The sequence below is a fragment of the Miscanthus floridulus genome, chromosome 5 (genome assembly GCF_019320115.1).
Source record: "Miscanthus floridulus cultivar M001 chromosome 5, ASM1932011v1, whole genome shotgun sequence".
NCBI classification, from domain to species: domain Eukaryota; kingdom Viridiplantae; phylum Streptophyta; class Magnoliopsida; order Poales; family Poaceae; genus Miscanthus; species Miscanthus floridulus.
In genome coordinates, this window is record NC_089584.1 from 7,574,042 (window position 1) to 7,597,193 (window position 23,152).

Consider the following 23,152-nt stretch of genomic DNA (forward strand, 5'->3'; position numbering starts at 1 on the left):
GTTCCCAACTGAGTTCCACTGGTGATAGACTATTTTTTAGATGTACAAAGTGGTGTCTTGACAGGCTTACAAAGCTACATATTAACTCTTTGTAGTATTTCGGAGCCATATCGTTCTTTGTTAACAATAATTCACCTTTCTTTGAACCTGAATGCCCAAGAAATAATGCAATTATCCAAGATCCTTAATTGCAAATTCCTTCTCTAGATCCCGGAGTAGTGCATCAACAGCTTCCTGTGAAGAGCTAGCCACAATAATATCATCAACATAGACAAACATAAAAATCACATGGTTTCCCTTACGGTAGAAGAAAAGAGAGGTGTCAGCCTTGGAAGGAACAAACCCGAGACTCTGCAACTTGTTACAGAAGCATGAGTACCAAGCTCGAGGAGCTTGTTTGAGGCCGTAGAGAGCTTTATCAAGCTTACACAAATAACACGGCCTAGTCTGGTCCTCGTATCCTAGCGGCTATTTCATGTACACTTCTTCATGAAAACCATGTAAGAAAGCATTTTGAACATCAAGCTATCTCAAACACTAGTTTCTTGATACAGCAAGAGATAGCACAAGTTGAATTGTAGCTACTTTAACCACAGGACTAAAGGTATCCTCATAGTCAATGTCATACCTCTGCTTAAAACCCTTGGCCACTAGACGTGCCTTATACCTGTCAATTTTTTCATCTGAACACCTCTTTATCTTATAGATCCACTTACAATCTATTACATTCTTTCCTTTCTAAGGTGGAACTAAATGCCAGGTTTTATTTCTATGCAATGCATCGAATTCAACATCCATGGCATGCTTCCAATTTTCTTCACCTAAAGCATGCTGCAAGGTGGGAGATTCTTCAGAAGTAGCAGCTAGATGACCATACTGGATAGTACCATCAGTGTGTGTCTTGGGTTTTCGAATACCTTTTTGAAGATATGTGACAGGTCGACATGGTGACATAGGTTGCAGAGGCATAGTGGATGGCACAGGATCAGATGGTGCGGGGGTTCCTAGCGGCAACACACCTAGGCACGCCTAGCACAGGGGATCCCACACCAATAGACTCTAGCATAGAAGATCTAGGCACAGCAGTCGAGGATGATGCGCAAGCTTCCTATCCCCCCATCGTTGAAAAGCCAGATGGCGATAGTGCGGGACAGGTGGCGCACGTGGAGAGGAGGCACCATGCCTCGACATGGAGAACAGGGGCGCAACCAACGGTGGCTGATCCAAGGCAGATACGCTAGGTGAATTGGCAGCGGTGGCAGGCGGATCCATGTCAGGATCTGTGTTTGTCCCTGCCAAAAATAGAAAGGTTCTTGGGTGCATGAAATCATGGCTGTTTTGCCTCGGATTGGGATCAAAATGCGCCAACTTTTTAGCAGATCCTGCATGCTCAACAGAAGGATTAGTGCACAAGGAATCATTAGCAAATAGATTAGAAGAATTGTTTTTTAAAGAAATAGATCAGAAGAATTGGTGTCCCAAAAACCAGATGATGGATTAAGAAGGGTGAGTGGGAGGAGCAAGATTTTTTATCTAAGACGGGCACCAGCATTAGGGTGATGTTGATCAAAAGGATAGACACTTTCATCAAAAATGACATCACGAGAGATGTAAGCGCGACCTTCAGCAACATCCAAACACTTGAATCCTTTATGCATGTTATTGTAGCCAAGGAAAACACATTGCTTGGAATGATATTGAAGCTTACAGGAATTATATGGGCGCAAATTTGGCCAACATGCACATCCAAAGATTCTAAGCGTAAGGTAATTTGATGTTTGGTGAAAGAGGCGCTCAAGAGGGGTTTGGCCATGAATGGCCTTGCTAGAAAGCCCATTAATCAAATAGGTGGCAGTGATAAATGCCTCATCCCAAAATTTGAGAGGCACAGATGCATGAGCAAGCAAGGATAGACCAACTTCTACTATGTGATGATGCTTTCGTTTGGTAGAGCTATTTTGCTGATGCGCATAGGGGCAAGACACATGATGAGAAATTCCTATGCGTTGGAAAAAGGTATTAAACTTTTGATACTCGCATCCCCAATCCATTTGGACAGCTAGGTTTTTTGTGTTGAATTTATGGTGCAACAAATAAATCCATGTAAATTTGGTAAAGTCATCGATGAAGCTAACATAGAAATTATTTCTACCAACATAGGTGGGTGCAAGGCCCCATACATCCGAAAAACAAGTTCAAGAGGACTCGGTGAAACACTTGTTGACATGGGATAAGGCAATTGATGACTTTAGTCTTTTTGACAGGCATCACGCAGTTGTTCTTTACTGGACTCAGACACAAACAGAATACGATTTCTGCTAAGGACCTGCTGGACTACTGATGATGACGGGTGACCTAGATGGCTATGCCACCTGGATGTGGAGGGCTTGACGGCACCATACATCACTTTATTAGAAGAAGACCTAGATGACTTCAGCGGGTAGATCCCTCCATCACAATCCCCTCTAAGCAGAGTTCTCTTTGTTGTCTGGTCCTTAATCAAAAAATAATTGGGATGATATTCAATAAAGGCATTGTTATCGGATGTAAGACGACGAACAAAGGCAAGATTCTTGTTAGCTTTAGGAACATAAAGAACATTATTGAGGACAAGATTTTGTTTAGGGGTACAAATAAAACTTCGACCGATTTGGTTGATTCTCATAGCTGCGTCGTTGGCGGTATGCACCTGATCGGTGTCATGATATTTGTCCCTCACGGTGAGCTTTTCCAGTTCACCCATGATGTGATTGGTAGCATCGGTGTCGGTGTACCAATTTGTATCCACGCCGTAGGAGGTGGTGGCCGTCAACGCCGAGCGATGTTTCGGGGGTCTAGTGAATGAGGCATTGAAGCGCTTGTAATAACGCAGGTAAGTGTGGCCCTCCTTATCGTAGAGCTAGCAAGTAGGGCGATTGGTGTTGGAGGAGTTATGGCCAGGGCGTCCGCCGTGGCTGTTGTTGCCGTAACTACAACTACGGCCACGACCACGACCACCACGTGTAATGGCATTGGTAGAGGACCCAGAGTTGCCATGCAATAGATCCATGCTCCCAGCTCACTAGCTAGGTGTAGAGTTTGCCAAGGGTCAGCGGCTCCATGCATGCTGCAATGACAGAGACGACAGGGTTGAATTCCACGCCAAGACCAGCCAAGATGTAGGAGGCGATCTCCTCATCTTCTAACTTCTTGCCTGCAGCTGCCATGTCATCTATAAGCGATTTCATCTTGCTAAAGAATTCAACGATGGAAGATGAACCCTTCTGCACAGTGGCCAAGGCCATGCACATGTTGATGATGCAGCCACAGGACTATGATGCCATCATGTCTTGAATCGCCTTCCAAATCTCAGCAGCGATGGTACAGGTAGAAACCTATACCATGATCTCCTTGGAGACAGAGGAGAGCAGATAATTGAAGATCTGCTGATCCTTGGTGACCCACGCTTCATAGTCGGGATTAGAGATAAGCTCAGTTGGCTTCTCAGCCGACTTTGGGATCTCCTTCGATGAAACCGATGAGTCGGCATTGATGTAATGCGTGACTTGAGCACCGCGTAGGGCAGAGAGCACCTGTGCTTCCCATAGGGGGTAATTATTCTTGGCTAGTTTCTCGGTTACTGAGTAGCCGATGAACGAGAGAGTAGTAGCAGACGCAGAGGTGGAGGAAGCCATCGGTGATTTGGTGGATGAACCTAGCTCGGATTACCATGTGAGAATGGTTGTAATGTGATGCCCTCTCAGGCTCACGGCTCTGTATTAATATAACTAGGAAAAGCCCCTAGCATTGCATTTACATCTTGTACAACAAGTAGAGACATCTCATCTAGCATACAACACAAGAAAACAACAAACTAGGAAATATCCTATGGAGCCACACCAATTAGCCTTGGAAAGCAATCAATCACGTATACACCAACACTCCTCTCCGGTAGCCATAGCTGCACACATGTGGAAGGTCTCCCATCTACACACACGTACACTATGACCTCTATCAACAACACTCCAGTGCCACTGCCGCATAGGACTCCTCACCTCCACTTCTATATGCGACAACGTACACACGTATCCATCATTCCATCCACTCTGGAGCCGATGTTGCGTGTGGTAACGAGATCACCATGGTTGTCTCAGATGGTGAATCCACGTTAGGGGCTTAGGGTTTGTTTGGTTGCTCACTAATTTACTTCAATCCATTCCAATTAGTCATTTTTTGAGAGATAGGTAGGAATCAAGTTGATCTAGTTTTTTTCTCCAACGTTTCAAAATTGTAATGCTCTGGAGCGTCGTCCGTCTGGACATTGCTTTCTAGGCCAGCGCATACCGGTCCAACAGGCTTGCTTATCCTCTGTGTCTCCCATATCTTCTCTCAAAAATATATCCCCATCGCGTGCTGCTTTGCGTCGTGCGCTCGCTGCTGCCGTCTTCCCCATCGCACACCCGATCTAGCGCCACGCGGCTCCCCCATCCAGCGCTGCGCTCCATCCCATGTCGCGCCCCCTCCATTGCCATGTCGCGCTCCATCCCCACCGTGCCTGCTCTAGCTCGTTGCGCGCCGCGCCCCCACTGCTACGCACCGTGTCCTGCCCCCCATGCGTGCCGAGGTGCTGCTGGGGTGTTGCCGAGGTGCTGCAGACGCCGCCGTTCCCCACCAGAAGGTCGTGGCCGCTATCGACGCCATGGCCGCCGCGATGCGCAACCTCAGCAATGAGATGTTGCGATGAAAGTGCATATTGCAAGCATATGTTTCAAGTATTTCAAACGTTTTAGAGGTATGTTGTAATTGTTTCATATGTATGTTACAAAAATAGATCGGAGGATGTTGCACATGTTGCATATGTTGTAATTTTTTTAGAGGCATGTTACAAATGTTTCAGAGGTTTGTTCAAAAATGTTTCATCTGTTTCAGACGTATGTTTTGAGCGCTCTGATCTGGATGTTGCATATATTTCACATATATGTTGCAACAATATATTTCAAATGTTTTATTTGTTTCAGTCTTATGTCGTAGTAATTATTTTTATGTTGCAAGTTGTAAATAATTTATCCGAATGTTACATATGTTTCACACATATGTAGCAAGCGTATGTTCTAGATGTTTCATCTATTACATACGTATGTTACATTCAAGTATTTCATGTTGCACATCTTTCATATTGTTTCAGGGGCGGGCGCGGGGAGTGATGCCACGATGGGAGCACCGAGGAATGAGGCACGGTGAGCTGGAGGTCGGCGGACGAGGTGTGCAGCGTGCTGGTGTCCTCTAGATGGGGCGCGCTTGGGGCGGGTCGAATAGCCTCGAATCGAGACAGACAGAGCCGAGTGCGAGGCGAGTCCTGCACACACGTGAGCGCTGCGACGAGACGAGATGTGCGTGCAGGATAGGGAAAATCAGCGGACGGGGACAGACTGCACACAGGCTATTAACAGCCCAATCCTGCCCGTTCCTTGGTTTGCCAGCGTCCATCGCGTCCGTACGTTGCTTTCCAGCCTTATCCTGTAATATTATCACATCACAGGTCGCGCGAACTCCGCCGGACCCTTTCAAATCTTCCCAACCTCGTGCGCTCGGACGAGGCTCCGGCGGCCGCATCGGCGCGCCCCGCGTGGTGGCAGCGGAGACCACGTGTGAGGCTGCAACGGCGAGGAGCTTTATCCTGTGCAGCGCGGCTGTGCGCGAGGCGAGCACGTTCGAAAGCGGCGCATTTCCCGATCGCAGCCGACGCCCAGCAGGAATGGAAGCTGCAATCCCCCTCGGGCTCACCCTTCCCCGAGGCAGCACCGGCATCTGCAGCTTCTCCGTACTGCTCAAGTCCTCGACCAAGCCCAGCCTCAGCTGCTTCGGCAGGGTCCCCGGAAAGCTCACGCTTTTCCCGTCCCGCGCCGTCTCCGAGGACCGCGCCGACGCCACGCCGCAGTGGCAACTCGACTTTCTTGGGGCGAGCGCGGTGATCCCCGACACGCCTGAGGACGAGGATGAGGAGGACCTCCTCCCAGCCGAGGCCACCGATTGGTGCGTCCGCGCGCGCCGCTCTGCCCTGCGCTCCATCGAGGAGCGGGGCCTCGCGCCCTCGCTGCAGCGGATGGTGTCACCGCCCAAGAAGAAGAAAAGAAGAAGACTGTCAAGAAGAAAGAATTCAAGAAGGCGGCCGCCGAGCTCAAGCGCCGCAATAAGCAGGTGGATGATGTCTAGGCAGACGAAGACGACGACGATGACTATGACGTCGTTGATGATTTGCAGAACATGGACTGACCTGGAGCTCCGGGTCGCGCAGTTCGCCGACGGCATGTTCGACTAAAAGCGCCAGAGAAACAGGGAGGCCTTCGTCCAAACCTTGTCCAGGTTCTCGGCCGCGCCTTCCAACCGGAGCAAAGAGGTGTCCTTGAATCGCTCCATCGTCCAGGCGCAAACTGCCAACGAGGTGCTGGACCTAACGGCAGAGGTGATCACCGCTGTCGCCAAGGGTCTCAGCCCCTCGCCGCTCACGCCGCTCAACATTGCCACTGCGCTCCACCGCATAGCGAGGAACATGGAGGCGGTGTCCATGATGCAGACGCACCGCCTTGCCTTTGCACGCCAGAGGGACATGTCCATGCTCGTGGGTCTGGCCATGGTGGCCCTGCCAGAGTGCTCGCCGCAGGGTGTCTCCAACATCGCCTGGGCTTTGTCCAAGATTGGCGGTGACCTGCTATACCTGCCGGAGATGGATAGGATAACTGATGTGGCCACTGGCTAAGGTTCAAGACTTCAATGCACAGAATGTTGCCAATGTTGCAGGAGCGTTCGCTTCCATGCGCCAATCAGCACCGGGGACTTTTTTCGGCTCTGGCCCTGAGAGCAGCACAACTACTGCAAACATTCAAGGAGCAAGAGCTTGCTCAATTCTTATGGGGTTGTGCTTCTCTGAACGAGTGCCCCCATCCCTTGCTTGATGCACTAGATACTGCTTTTCAGAATGATACCAGTTTTCAGTGCCATGTATCTGATTTAAAATCAAGCGCGCATCAGAGCTTAGCAGAAGAACTTTCTGGTGGAGAAGGGTGGTAGCACTAGCAGTGCCTGTACACTGAACTTCAGCCGAGATCAGGTTGGGAATATTGCTTGGTCCTATGCTGTTATTGGGCAAATAGGACCGTCCATTCTTTTCGCATATGTGGAAAACTCTGAGTCAATTCGAAGAGCAACGGATTTCGGAGCAGTAGTAGAGAAGACATGATGTTTGCTTCACAAGTTTATCTTGCAAACCAGTCTTTGAAGCTTGAATACCGAAACCTTGGACTGTGCTTAAGAAGTGATCTTGAGGAGAAAATAACAAAAGCTGGAAAGAGCAAAAGGTTCAATCAGAAGACAACCTCTTCATTTCAAAAGGAGGTTGGCCGTCTTCTCTATAGTACAGGGCATGAGTGGGTTAGAGAATATGCAATCGATGGTTACACTGTTGATGCCGTGTTAGTTGGTGAGAAGCTTGCATTTGAGATAGATGGGCCGACACACTTCTCTAGGAATTTAGGTATTACTTCTGTTGCTTTTGTGTGCCATTCAGATGGAGCTACAGGCTGACATTTTCATCGACATCCTTCTGATATCAAAGAAGAAACTAATTGAAGTGTGCTGATTTTGCAGGTACACCATTAGGTCACACAGCATTTAAACGACGCTACATTGCAGCTTCTGGGTGGAAGTTGGTTTCCTTGTCTCTTCAAGAGGTTAGTCCATATGCTCATGGTCATATGTGACACTAATTAGTAGCCATTATGATTGTGCTATAACCTGGTTATGGTTTGCAATTATTTTTGGATTATCCTACTGTACCCTTAGGATTTTTCAGACCAGAGTTTCATAATAAAAGGTCTGAAGTTAGGCACATTAGAAATTAGTAACAAAGTTTATTTGTTTTCGAAACAAAGGCACCTCAAGTAATTTGCTGGAAAGCACTATGAGTTATTTCTGCATGCACTTAATTCCATTCTAAACTTCAAACACCTGATGTGCATTGTGTTACAATTTCCATTGACGTACGAACTCTTAACAAACTTTGTTACCAAGGAGTAGCGTAATATGTCACCACCCCTCATCAAGATTTGGACGTACACTGGGCTCTGGCTTGAATTTCAGTAGATTAACTGAGCCCGTTGGATAGCTGAAAGGTTTTCTTTTTGTTCTGAGACTTACCATGATTATTTTGTTTCCATTACAGTGGGAGGACCTACAAGGTGAGTTTGAACAATTGGAATATTTGAGGAGAATATTAGACATAGAAGCTGAATAAGCGCAACACTTTGGGCAATGGAGATTAAGCAAGAAGGCATCTGCTTTTACAAGAGTACTCAGTTTACAACCACACTGGCCTTCCCAAAAGTCCAGTCCACTCTCCTTGTATATTTTTGTGAACCTGTCTCAAAACAAAAGTGCTCCACTGAACCCTGGAAAGGTAGAAGTTAGCTGAGCATTGGTATTGAGAAATACAGTTTAAACTTCAAACTGTGTCGTGCTTTGCTGAGTTTGATTAGTCTGACATGACGATGAGACAAGCATGCATGTTCTGGGGATAAATACTTTCATTACATCAAATTACAAAAGCTGACATCTTATTCCAAGCAAAATTTACAAATAGGGTATAAATTTCTGATGTGTAAAATTTTGACGCGGTAGGAATGTAGCGTAAGTAGCACTTGGTTGGTGCCTGCCCAGCCGAACCATCTGGGATACGGCCCAATCCCAGAGTTACACCGTATTTTTATTTCAAACAAAGAAACCCGTAATCAAGCAAGATGAGATTCCTTCCCAAGTTCCCATGCTCAAAACCATGTTTGAAGACACCACGTACAATAAAACCATGTTTGAAATATCAGCGCTGCTTGCCTACATACATGGCGTCGATAAAATCTGAACACAGGTCCCTGGCATCACATTTCTCCAACTCAAAATGTACACTAGACTTCAGTCCGGATTTGATACACGTGAATGAGACGCTTTAAACGAACAACGGAACTGGGCGTGGAGAACAGCTTTAACAGCCCTGCATGGTCGCTGGATCCAAAACTTCCAATGGAACCGGCAGGTGAATCACAATCAACAGGGGCACCAACAGGGGCACTTCTTCATTGCAAATGAGATAGGGATGGCCCAACTTGCACGGCTGTAGGAATACTTGGAAACAGGGAGTCCAGGACAGGATCACAGCAAGGCGAAGAATGGCCACATTCAGATCCTGCAAAACAGAAATAGGGCTTCTCTCAGTCTTCAAACCCAAATTTGGTTTGTTGAGTGCTTAACTTAGTGAGAAAACAGAAAGAGAAATATACTAGCTGATTGAGCAGAACTGCAGGCCATTGTGTATTCCAATTTTGAAGCTCCCAGCCACTTATGCTTTATTTGTCTCAGTTTATTATTGCATATAAATTACAACATGAGAAGAGCAAGTGGAGAATCTGTCCCCTTTATCAGGTCATTCTTTTCTTTTCTTTTTTTTTGAGAATCCTTCATCAGGTCATTCTATCCCTCTTTGGAAGATTCAAGTGGGAATGCTGTGCATGAATTAAAAAAGCAGCAGAATATGAGAAGGATTTCTTTTCTGAATCATCCTTTAAGTCAGCTTGGTAGGTGATAGATCAAACACAGCTCACATGATCCATTATTTAATAGTAATATGAACAGGTCAATAAAACTCGATAAGTGAAATCTCTAGATGAAGGAATGAGATTATTGACATTTCATTCCTGGGTTGTTAGTGTCAGCATTCAACAAAGAAAACATGTATGGCACATTTAGAAAAGTTTGTAGATAAATATCATGGTAACAGTCAGACTACTTTCACCCTCAACATAAATTTAGGCAAAGGTTTAAGAAATGCATTTGCTGGCAATTATCATAACACAGAAATATTTGCAGACTGCAGCAAAAAGAGAATGAGAATAAGGGCACTCCCAATGCAGAAACTACCCGATAGTTTCTATGCCACAAGACACTACTCATAGAAACTATGCTCTCCAATGCAGTATTTTTTAAGGGCCCAGCAAATAAATCAAACCAATCATTCACCTCTTCTCTCCTCTGTTCCTCTGGATATTGTGCGGGCAGGCGTGCGTGCGGCTCCGAGCGCAAGGCGAAGGACGGAAGGAGCACATCCACGATGATGGCTTGCTCCTACGGCCTACCCAGTAGTGGCTCTAGAAACGTCGGCAGGAATTTGAGAGAGCAGAGCAGTTACGTGTGGCAACGGAGAAACAACCAACCGGATGATTGAGGCCGCGGCTCGAGCAGGGAACGTCTGGCGGCGGTTGTCCATGGCATGCGCAAGCTCTCGACGGCGGCCACGCGAGGCTTCACAGCGGCGGCGCGCGAGATTCCGTTCGTGGCCGCGCAAGCGAGGCGGCTCCTGCAGCGGCGGCGCGCGTGCGAGGCAGCCGCGCAAACTCCGGCGGTGAGGCTGCGCAAGCTCCGCAGCGGCCGTGGCGTCCTGCGCGAGTTCCGCGACGGCGCCGGAGGACATGGACACCCCGCGCACCGTGTAGGCGTGTACAAGGTGGACGCAACGCACCCAAGGTCCGACGTCTCCGCCGAGACCGCAGCGGCGTTGGCGGCCGGCTCCATCGTGTTTCACGACGACGACCTAGGGTACTCGCGGCGGCTCCTGGACTGTGCTATGGAATGGAGGTGCTCAAGTTCGCGGACAGGCACCGAGGTCGGCGACACGCAAGCGAGGATCCGTGGCGGCCGCGCGCATAGGACCCGTAGTTGCTGATGGAAATCATGCACTCCTTCCCAACGCAATCTCCGATGGTTTCGACTCCTTCGTTGCGCGTGAAGAAACGGAGTCTAAGTTAGAAACGGTTTCTTCATTTTTTCCTCTCTACGACAACAACAACAAAGCCTTTAAGTCCCAAACAAGTTGGGGTAGGCTAGAGTTGAAACCCAGCAGAAGCAGGGTTCAGGCACGTGGATAGCTGTCTTCCAAGCACTCCTATCTAAGGCTAAGTCTTTGGGTATATTCCATCCTTTCAAGTCTCCTTTTATTGCCTCTACCCAAGTCAACTTTGGTCTTCCTCTGCCTCTCTTCACGTTACTATCCTGGCTTAGGATTCCACTACGCACCGGTGCCTCTGGAGGTCTCCGTTGGACATGTCCAAACCATCTCAACCGGTGTTGGACAAGCTTTTCTTCAATTGGTGCTACCCCTAATCTATCACGTATATCATCGTTCCGAACTCGATCCCTTCTTGTATGACCGCAAATCCAACGCAACATACGCATTTCCGCGAAACTTATCTGTTGAACATGCCGTCTTTTCGTAGGCCAACATTCTGCACCATACAACATAGCAGGTCTAATCGTCGTCCTATAAAACTTGCATTTTAGCTTCTGTGGTACCCTTTTGTCACATAGGACACTAGATGCTTGTCGCCACTTCATCCACCCTGCTTTGATTCTATGGCTAACATCTTCATCAATATCCCCGTCTTTCTGTAGCATTGATCCTAAATATCGAAAGGTATCCTTCCTAGGCACTACTTGACCTTCCAAACTAATATCTTCCTCCTCCCGAGTAGTAGTGCCGAAGTCACATCTCATATACTCAGTTTTAGTTCTACTAAGTCTAAAACTTTTGGACTCCAAAGTCTCCCGCCATAACTCTAGTTTTTTATTCACTCATGTCCGGCTTTCATCAACTAGCACTACATCATCCGCGAAAAGCATACACCAAGGGATATCCCCTTGTATGTCCCTTGTGATTTCATCCATCACTAAGGCAAACAAATAAGGGCTAAAGCTGACCCTTGATGTAGTCCTATCCTAATCGGGAAGTCATCCGTGTCTCCACCACTTGTTCGAACTCAGTCACAACATTGTTGTACATGTCCTTAATGAGCCCGACGTACTTTGTTGGGACTTTATGTTTGTCCAAAGCCCACCACATAACATCCCTTGGTATTTTATCATAAGCCTTCTCCAAGTCAATAAAAACCATGTGTAGGTCCTCCTTCTTCTCCCTATACCGCTCCATAACTTGTCTTATTAAGAAAATGGCTTCCATGGTTGAGTGGTTGACCATTTTTTCCTCTCTCCTCATTAAATTACTTGCCACATCAGCAAAATATCTAGGTGGCAGGATAATTAATAGGGATAGAAACCATGCTGGTTTCTGCATTGGGAGTGCCCTAAATGGCATCATGGCGATGTCAACGACTCAAAGCAAGTCTAGAATGTATCTGAACAGTGTAATGAACAGACATATTAAGAATGTAATGGCCCATCACAATAATCACAATAAGGGAAAACTATGTCAAAATATAATTATTAAGTTTCATAAATTATGGCTGCTAGGAAATCGACTTGGAATTAAGCCCAGAAACAAAATGAAAGCTAGGAAATAGAAAAAGGAAATTGGAACAAAAGAAATGCTTCTGCAAGCAAGTCAGCACATAAGGCCTCATGGAAACTAGACCAAATGATCTTATACTCTAATTTTGAATGTTTGTTCCCCTAGGCAACACGTCAGGATTCTGCCCAACTAACAGCTAAGCTGGATTCAGTGACAGCTTATCTGTACCTTCCTAATGCCAGGAAAAGTAGGGAAGGAGCATCCCCCAACTCCTTGCCAAACTACTGTCTCTCAATAAAGTTAGTACACCCTGTTGGTCCAGGTTTATCAATTTAACAATCTCAAAACAGCTGCCCCACGTCCATACCCTTTTGGCTGGCACTTGAAATGACCTTTAAGGCAAGCTGATAAACAGATATAAAATTGGCCCAAAGAAAAATTAGGGGCCAGGAGAAATATATTATAGACAGATGTGAAAGGGATGACATGATTGCTAGAACTGTTTTTGAAAACATTTGGGTAAGATAAAGAAGAAGGTGACAAGTGCTTGGAATCACATTGTCTGTCTCCGCATATTCTCTAAATTTTTTCACGTTTCTGATATGTTGCACAGTGTTGACAAACCCGGCACATAGAAATACAAGATGTCTCAATCTATGTTCGAAAGGGAGCTACTTATCAATCATCACTTTGGGGAATTCATAGGCTACAATGGCAAAGGGTCGATAGCGACTGACGATATGGCATAGGAAATCCTTGATCGAGAGGCGATCTGTTTGACCATGGGATTTTGTCCTTCAAGGAACTGACTAAAATCAGCACTATTATAAAGTATTGCTCTTAAAATCAGCACAATTGCACATGAGTCACAGGAATGTATGAATTGGAGCTCCAATTGCACAAACGGCTGCTCTAATCTGTCGATGGATACAAGACAACTAAAATTCGTGGAACGAGTAGAGAAGCAACACTAAGATCAAATCATTCATAGCAAAGCAGTATCTGTAAACATTTCGTTCTCGTGCAACAGCATAACAATTGACAGGAACACATTAACAAATCATACATCAGCAAGCAGTAGCAGTAACGGTGACAATCAGGGAGAGGGAGGGATCTCACACCTAGTGCGACGGCTGCTGTGACACCGGCGCGTACCAGCGGTCGACCTCGTCGGCGGCGTTGTCCTCCGCCTTGTGCAGCGCTGCGTGCAGGAGGACGAGGACGAGGCCGACGCTCAGCGAGGAGAGGATGTTGGCGGTGGCGTCGGTGAGGAGGAGCAGGACGAGCGTGACGACGGCGAGCACGGCGAGGACGTAGCCGTCGGCGACGACGCGGCCGAAGAGGACGAGGGGCTCGTCGCGGAGGAAGTAGAGGACGAGCCAGGCGAGCATGCAGACGAGGAAGACGATGAGGGAGACGGGGTGCCAGAGGAGGGAGAGGAAGACGACGACGAGGACGACGATGGCGTAGTTCATGGCGAAGTGCGCGAGGTTGGCGCGCACGCGGAGGTACGCGTCGCCGAGGCTCGGGGGCAGGCCGACGGCGTGGACGTCCGCGAGCTCGCGCCAGGGCCGGCGCGTCGCCAGCGCCGAGGCGCCCCGGGCCTTGGCGCGGGAGATGAAGTCGAGCGGGGAGGCGCCGCCGAGGGGCGCCCCGCCGCCCGCGGAGGAGGAGGTGGGGATGGTGCCGTACTTGGACATGGCCGGCGGCGTCGGCGGCGGCGAGGCGCGGGGTGCGGAATTGGATCGGAGGAGGAAGGGGAAGCCGGCGGAAGCCGATGGGATCAACGAATGGGCAGGCACAGAGGGCAGAACACGCGAGGACTGCGGGGTGGGGGTGCGATGCCGTACGGGACGGGGTCCAGTCCGGTGCCAGTTGCGCGACACGGGAACGTGAGTTTTTCTCTTAAAACAAATGGAACGTGAGTTTCCAGACCCGCTAGACGTGGACCGGAACCCAATCCATCCCCCGGGTTCGATACAGATGGATGGCAACCGGTGCAAGTGCAAGGGTCTCGAGTAGGTGCATCGAGCGGTCCAGGACACGAGCGGGCCACGACCCAGAGGAGCGTCTAATTACGTGTCCACAGATTTTGTACTGTCAAATCTGTCCGGTTTAGTTACAAACCTATTAAAATGACAGTTGGAGCATAGATCCCAAAGTACACTCAAACGTATAGAAATTAACAGAATTAGTAAAAAAATCTATTAACAGATAAATAACAAAAGTCTTGTTTCTTTTCGTCAAAGTATAAAAAAATTTCTCATAAAAAATGATTGTTTTTCAAACAAATGCACATGTTTTTTATACCATATCAAAATACTCCGCCTATTTCAAATTGTAAGTCAATTTAGCTTTGTCTTATGTTAAATTTGTCTAAATTTTAGAAAATATATACTAACATCAACAATATCAATGAGCTAAGCTTAGCTTATCAGTTGATATAGATTCTTTATGATAAAACTTATTTACTCGGGTTCAAAACTTTGACTTGATGAAGGTTATCATTTTTTTCTGAATTTATTGTAAAATATATGTGCATGTATTTATTGAGTATGCGTACATATATGTTTGTATTGTGATTAACAAAATACCTAAAATAAATGCGCTATCTAGTATGTTCTAGCTAACTCTAGTTGCTAACCAGTGTGGATGTGGTCGGTCGCCGATCATGGCGGGCTACGACAACCATACTTGATATAAATATAATTAATAGGTCCTAAAACAAACTAACTTTACAATTGTCACCGAAACAATCATACTTGATAGTGTCATAATGAAACCGTTGGTTCCAAATACTGAGTCTTTCCTAATATTTAACGATAACGATCAGAGCCGGGTGTCCGTCCGTCCGGACGGACCAGCCCGCTCGCCTGCATCGCGGGGCACCGCTCGCTCGCATCGCAAAAAAAAACATCGACGCGCACTCCGCTACGTATTTGTGTCCACCGCAAGCGACACCGCCGCTCCCACCCCCGCACAGTCAACGTTAGCTCCACACCGACCGCGTCTCCGCCCAGCCTCTCTGTGGCAGAACCACCCGAAATAGCATATTTACGGAGGCGCTTGTCTTCCACCAGACACTAAGCACCCCGAAAGCAACTACAACGAGCGATGTCCATCGGGCACACCCTGAGGGAGAACCCGAAAGATCCACATTTTTCCTAAGGATCCAATAATGAAAACGAGTTACAACACAAGTCCATCTCATTCATTAGAGTTTCTTAAAAAGTACATTATTACAATACCAAATACAGAGTGCGGAATGATAAACAGCGGAATATTAAAAGATAACATCTAGCGATAAGATAACGAGGATTCTGTCTGAGCCCACCAGATGGATCCTCCACACAAGGAACTCCTCAAACGTCACCTGCAACAGGGGTAAATAACCCTGAGTACACAATGTACTCGCAAGACTTATCCGATAGTGGGGATACTTTTCCGACTCCAAGGAATATGCTAGGCTTTATGGTTTGCTGGTTCTCTTTTAGCAAAAAGCAATACAAATAGTGAGTCCTTATTGATACATTATTATCATCAGCCGTATTAAGTTTTCAGCTAGTCAATCTATATAAGCACATGTTCTACTTTCAAGCAAGAGTTGAGCAATCGATACTGTTCCTTCTCTTTTTCCACTTCCAGTTCTTACTACGGTGCTAAACTGCAGACAAGCCGCACCGGATAACCCGACAATTCGTGGATCAATGTGCCCAGCTGGGTGCCCCGAAGACACACGCCCCGCTTGTACCACAGGCACAAGCAGGACCAAACCACCACTCTCCTGTCCCGGGTGTCCAGGTCCCCGTCCAAACTTGGACTCCAAGCCCCCGCCTCTGAGTCCCGGACTCAGTGCGGTGCAAGGACCTCCACCACCTCCTCTTCCCATCAGTCGGTCCGAAAAGAGCCGGATCTACGACAAGAGAGCAGCAAGCCTTCCCTGCGCCCATACCCAAGTACGTACTCGGGACAATAATCTGTGACTTGCCTAGAGTCATATGCAACGACCGGTCCTTAATCGACACAGACAGGGAAAAAGTATAACCGGGCTATGCCCTGTTGGCCGGAGGACACAACCCCTCACACCCACCAGTATCAAATGTACATCCCTGTCCGGTCACTATTTTCCTTTCCATTATTTCATCATGATATCATAGTTTAATCACCTATTTGCGAGTAACGACAGGTTACTCACGCTACCGACATCCTGAGCATAGCAGCTACTCGACCTGTACTAGTAGGACTCATTGTGGATATATTTATGCATGCAGCTTCCATAAAATGCCTGTAACATAAATGCATATCATATAAATATATTCAGTGATCATTTAAAAATAGGGGTTATGCACCGGGGCTTGCCTTGGGCAGGTGCCGGGTCAGCAAGGTCAGTACCAACAGGCTCCTGGGCTCCCTCCTATGAAAAGAGCTCCTCCTCGTACTCCGGATCACCGACGGGTACGAAGTCTACCTGTTCGTGATCTACATCAAATGACGATGCAATGATTAACACTATGGCAACAGCACTTCTCAATGCAAAAGTACCCTTATTAAATTACTAAGTGAGATTTACCCACTAAAGTCTAAGCTACGTACCAGCACTACTAACAAGTATGAACGTGTCCTACATTCTTACGGTGACTACGGATATTCCTACTCCTAATACCAGTTTACGATACATACTCGAAAGCAAGGATAATAACTATGCCATTAAACGACTCGCTCTATGGTTACCACTTTTACAGCAAGTATATAAATACCTAAGGAACATACTGTAGCGATTTCAAAGCTAAAGCTATTGTCGGTTTACCACAACAAATCCTGCAATTAAAGATCGATATACCGCGAAGTTTTCTACTTCAATCTTATGAGCCTACCATCCTAACAGCTAATGGTGAACTAACTGTACTAACAGGTAGATGACATTTTTGCGAACCTAACAAACTTAGTTTCACTATTTTTGAACAACCATGCAATTTACTACGATTTATCGAAGTTGAATTCATAACAGGAAATAAATAAGCATTTCAATTTCCAGGAAATAATGAAAACCGAAACCTCCTTTGCCGGCCCACAACACGTGGCCCAATCCAACGCGTTACCCCGCACACGCGCGACGGAAGGCCAGCGCGCGGCCCACGCGGAGGCGCGGCCCAACCGGCCAACGGCCCGCGACGGTGACGGCCTATGCGCGAAGGCGATTATGCACGGGCACCCCCGAACTACAACAAAATCGCAGCGAACTCTAAGTCGCTATTGAATTAGTCTGCGCTTTTACAACAGCACCCTCCGACTTCTACGTCTTCACCGCGGCGAAGTCCCTGACCATCCAGGGCGCGCACCAGCACGACGGCGCGGCACTAGACGTCTACGTCGGCCACCCTAGCCCTCCCCTTACTAAAATAAAGAGCCAACACTCACCTATGTGCGAACACAAATCGCAGGGCAGAGACACACGCACCGAGACGTCGCAGCAAGCTCAAACCACGACGGTGGGCACCCTGCAAGTACGGCGATGCCGTTCTGGTGAACATCAGCACGGCCGGGACAAAGCAAGGAGCGGACGAGTACCAGCGACTCACCACGGAACTGGAAGACGCGAAGAAACGATCGAAGATGGCTTAGGGCGAGCCGGCCACGTGCGCGCGATGAGTGCAGCGGAGCACGGCAATGGCACGGCCGTGCCACGGCCTGCACTACGGTGGTAGGGTCTAGGATATGGCGAGCATGGTGACAACCGATTGAAGGGGAGGCTAGTGGCGCGAGAAATTTGACCAAGCTGCTTTGGTGGCGATGATAGCCGACGGTGTAGGCACTCCTGGTCTTAAGGACCCGAAAGCTCGGCCCTTCAAAATTAGCGCATAGGACTGAGCTATAGGCAGCTATGAGGGGTAGGAAGGGTGACCGACTGCCCAACGGAGCTGTGGGCAAGGCCAATTGGAACGTGGTGCAACCACTACGGCGAATTGGAAGAAAACATCACGGTGGCAAGGGGACATCGGAGACAGGGGAGGTCCTAGCACGGCACGGCTCATCTGTGGCGTCAACACTCGGTACCGACGTGCCTGGTCATGGGGAACCTCAGGGCGTGCTCCAGACAGCCGTTCGCACGGCCGCTGCAGCAAACGACGAAATGCGTCATGGCGCTGCAGCGGGTAGTACCAGCCAACGGACACCGTGACGCGATGTCGAGGTGACAGCGAAGCAGGCCGTTGTCCAGTGCGCAAGCAGCCAAGGGAGTCAAGGCACGGTACCGGCGTAGCCGCTGGCGATGCGAACGCGGGACCCAGTGGCGACAACGGCCATGACAGGGCAGGGCAAGGCGCTGGCAGAGCACGGTCGGCGGCCAGGGCGCACACGTCAGCTAGCAAGGCAAGCAGCAACGGGGCAGTGGCCAGGGCGCGTAGGTCGTGCGCGTGCACAGTGCAGCGAGCGCAACCGAGTGTGGTAGTGGGCTCTGGCCCACGCGGCAGAGCGCGCTAGCAAGCCAATCGAGGAGGTGACCGCGCCTAGAGCTCAGCCAGGTGGCGTGCACAATATTTAAAGTAGCTAGAAAATGCGTACGCCATGTTCCAAATGCTAAGCTAATTGCTCGATGCAACAAGGGGTACACCGAGCCATCACCCACAGTCACGATATTGCGCTACTCCTTAAGCCAATTGTTCTACAACTAATGCCAAAGATGGCTTCGTCGACCACTTCAAAGACTTACGTGGAGGACATCGATTTGAATGGTTTCGCGTCGAATCCCAAACCCGACCCCTGGGGCGTACTCACTAGCCATCCATGTCTTCGACCACACATTTTTATCGCCGTTCACAAAATGTTTCATAACATTTTGTTTTAACAAGAATTTGATTAAGATAATAAATACGTTATGTGACACGAAACATAACCTTTGCTTTCCCATTTCGTAAAAATGTTTCAATGCCAAACACTGATTATAAAGCCTATCATACACAAATGCACATAATTTCGATGCTTACGAAATGTTTCAGCAAAACATTACAATGTAACACCAGGGTGTTACAAATCTACCCCCCTAAAACAAAATCTCAACCCGAGATTTCATGTACCTAGTGTGAGAAAGAGGTAGGGAGTACATTCGGTGCAAAACTAACTATCCGATCCAGAGAGGAGATGGGGGTAATGCTTCGATAAGTAGCTCTCTTGCTCCTAGGTGGCTTCGTCCTCTGAATGGTTTTGCCATTATACCTTGTAAAACTTTATCACCCTTTTCCTGGTCACTCTCTTCTTCTCATCCAAAATTTTTATAGGATGCTCCACATAAGACAGATCAGGTTGGAGTGGGAGTCCTTCTATTTCTATAGATTCTTCAGGAACTCATAGGCATTTCTTCAGTTGTGAGATATGAAATACATTGTGAACTACCGAGAGAATTTTAGGGAGTTGGAGACGATAAGCAACGGGACCACACTGCTGCAACACCTTGTATGGACCCACATACCGAGGGGCTAACTTGCCATGGACACCAAACCAATGTACCCCTCTCATAGGAGATACCTTGAGATACACATAATCTCCAGCTGCAAATTCCAAAGGTCTTCTTCGCTTGTTTGCGTAAGCCTTCTGTCGACTCTGAGCTGACTTCAAGTGTTCATGAATTATATTTACTTTCTCTCGAGCCTCCTTTACGAAATCAGGCCTGAAGTACCCATGGTCTCCTACTTCAACCCTGTTTAGTGGCGTCCTACACTTCTGTCCATATAAAGCTTCAAATGGTGCCATACGGATACTCTCCTGATAGCTGTTATTATAAGAAAATTCGGCCAGCTTCAAACACTGATCCCACTTCTCAGGAAAAGAGATTGTACAAGCCCGCAGCATATCCTTGAGCACCTGGTTCACCCTTTTAGTCTGACCATCAGTCTGTGGGTGGTATGCCGAGCTTCTAAGAAGACGAGTACCCAAACACTCCTGGAGTTTCTCCCAGAAACGAGAGACAAAAACTGACCCTCTATCAGAGATGATGGTGAGAGGAACTCCATGTAGGGTCACAATCTGATCAAAGTATAACTCCACATACTTCTTGGCATTGTATCTAGTGTCCACCGAAAGGAAGTGGACAGACTTGGTGAGACGGTCCACAATGACCCAAATAGAATCAAAGCTCGAAGAGGTGCGGGGTAAACCCACAATGAAATCCAGGGAAATATCCTCCCATTTCCAAATAGGAATGGGCAAGGGCTGTAGGTATCTAGGAGTATGCATATGATCTGCCTTGATTCTACCACAAGTGTCACACTCTGCAACAAACTGGGCGATATCTTGCTTCATGTAAGACCACCAGTACAGTTGGCGTAGATCATGGTACATCTTGTTGCTACCAGGGTGGATAGACAGCTTGGAATAATGGGCTTCTTTTAAAATCTTTCTTTTTAGCTCTTTATTAGATGGAACCACCAGTCTATTCTTATATCTCACGACTCCTAGCTCATCAACGCTAAAATGAGGTCCACGCCCTTCAGCTAGCAATTTCTTGATGTGAGGAATCTCTTCGGGGTCTTCCTTTTGTTCCCAAATAATTTGCTCCAGCAGCTCTGAGGTCAAAGCAATCTGAGCTAGCACCTCTGTGTGGTGAAGTGACAAGGGTATTTCCTCAACCTGATGCAACTTATGACTTAAGGCATCAGCTACCACATTAGCTTTTCCTGGATGATAGTGGACTTCCAAATTATAATCCTTGATCAACTCTAACCATCTCCTTTGCCTCATGTTCAACTCAGACTGAGTGAAAATATACTTAAGGCTCTTATGGTCAGTGAAGATATGTACTTTGTTGCCCAACAAATAATGCCTCCAAATCTTCAGAGAGTGAACTACAGCAGCTAGCTCTAAGTCACGGGTAGGGTAGTTCACCTCGTGCTTCTTCAGTTGATGTGAAGCATAAGCTATCACATGCCCCTCTTGCATAAGCACACACCCCAATCCCATCTTCAAGGCATCACAGTAAACATCAAAGGGCCTCTCAATATTAGGTTGAGCCAATACAGGAGCAGTGGTCAGAAAAAGCCTTCAGGGACTGAAAAGCTTCTTCACAAGCTGGACTCCAAATAAACTTAGCTTCTTTCTAGAGCAGCTTAGTCATGGGCTAGGCTATCTTGGAGAAATTAGGGATGAAATGATGATAGTATCTAGCTACTCCAAGGAACTGACGAATCTGGTGTACAGACCTAGGAGACTTCCAATCTAATACATCTTGCACCTTGCCGGGATCCACAGAAACGCCCTCAGGTGTCAACACATGTCCCAAAAACTGCACTCGATCAAGCAAAAACTCACACTTGCTGAATTTAGCATATAGCTAGTGCTCTCTGAGTCGAGTCAGGACTATCCGGAGGTGATAGGTATGCTCTTCATCATTCTTGGAGTAGATCAAAATGTCATCAATGAACACTACCACAAACTTATCCAACTCCGGCATGAAGACTGAGTTCATCAGGTACATGAAGAAAGCCGAGGCATTGGTGAGACCAAAAGATATCACTAGGTACTCATACAACCCATACCTAGTAGAGAAAGCTGTCCTTGGTATATCTTGTGGCCTGATCTTGATCTAATGGTAGCCCGATCGGAGATCTATCTTCGAGAACACCTTAGCACTAGCTAACTGATCAAACAAAGTATCTATGCGGGGTAAAGGATACTTGTTCTTAACTGTTACCGCATTGAGGGGGCGGTAATCCACACACATCCATAGAGTACCATCCTTCTTCTTCACGAAAATCGCTGGACAACCCCATGGTGAAGAACTTGGGTGGATGAAACCCTTGTCCATCAACTCCTCCAGTTGCTTCTTCATTTCTGCCAGTTCTCTCGGAGCCATGCGGTACGGACACCTAGAGATAGGAGCAGTACCAGGCTCAAGCTCAATAGAGAATTCTACTTCATGGTCCAGTGGCAATCTAGGAAGATCTTCAGGGAAAACATCTGGAAACTCACATACTACTGGAATGGAGGTAAGATCAGGAACAGCTTCAACATGGGCAGCAACAGGTAAGACCGGTTCTGAGGGTATGATGAGAGACATCCTATCCTCAGAAGACGGAAGCCGTAACTCTACACTTCTTCTCTTCAGATCCAATACTACCCCCATACACCCGTAACCAGTTCATTCCAAGAATAACATCAATGCCTTGCCCAGGCATTATCATGAACTGTAGACGGTAAGTGTGGGTGGCTAATACCAAACTTACTGTATCCGTGCGGGTATTGATGAACATCTGAGAACCCATAGTACGGATCTTATAGGCATACGGTATAGCCAATAGTGATAAGTTGTGCCGCTCTACAAACCCCATGCTCATAAAAGAATGCGATGCGCCAGAATCAAACAACACCAAAGCTGGATGGGATTTGATGGTAAACATACTAGCCACAACTGTCTCCTGCTGCACAGCTTGCTGAGCATCCATGAAGTGCACCTAACCAGATCTGCTAGGCACCTTCCTCTTGATGAAAGTCCTTTTAATCAGCCTGGAATTTGTAGACGGCTGAGCTGTCTGCTGCTGAGGACACTCCCTGGCATAGTGACCATCCTTGCCACACTTGAAACAAGCACCAGGCTTGTTCCTGAATCCCTGACGAGGTGGGACCTGCTATCCCTGAGCCTGCTAGGGCTTCACCTGCTGCTGAGGTGCCTTATACTGAGTAGCGGAAGTCTATGATGTCTGCTGGGGTGACCGGTATGGAGGCCCACCAGATGGTTGATAGGGCCCCCACCTAACAATCTACACCTTCTAAGTATGGGGATGGCTGGAGGATCCAACCGCCACCTGCTTCCGCTTCCAATCTGCTTGAGATGCCCGCTAA

General features: G+C 47.6%; 1 protein-coding gene and 1 pseudogene across 1 annotated transcript; one reads left to right on the top strand and one right to left on the bottom strand.

Moving 5' to 3' along the window:
* The first annotated feature begins 5,430 nt into the window (after positions 1–5,430).
* Positions 5,431–8,500, top strand: LOC136449444 (RAP domain-containing protein, chloroplastic-like; annotated as a pseudogene).
* A 295-nt stretch (positions 8,501–8,795) lies between these two features.
* LOC136449446 (PRA1 family protein F3-like) lies at positions 8,796–14,197 on the bottom strand. The gene is made up of 2 exons (XM_066449473.1): positions 13,444–14,197; positions 8,796–9,211 (listed from the first exon to the last, which is right to left on the bottom strand). The coding sequence occupies exon 1, from the start codon at positions 14,020–14,022 to the stop codon at positions 13,444–13,446; it is 579 nt and encodes a 192-aa protein (XP_066305570.1). The 5' UTR covers positions 14,023–14,197; the 3' UTR covers positions 8,796–9,211.
* Between the last annotated feature and the right edge of the window lie 8,955 nt (positions 14,198–23,152).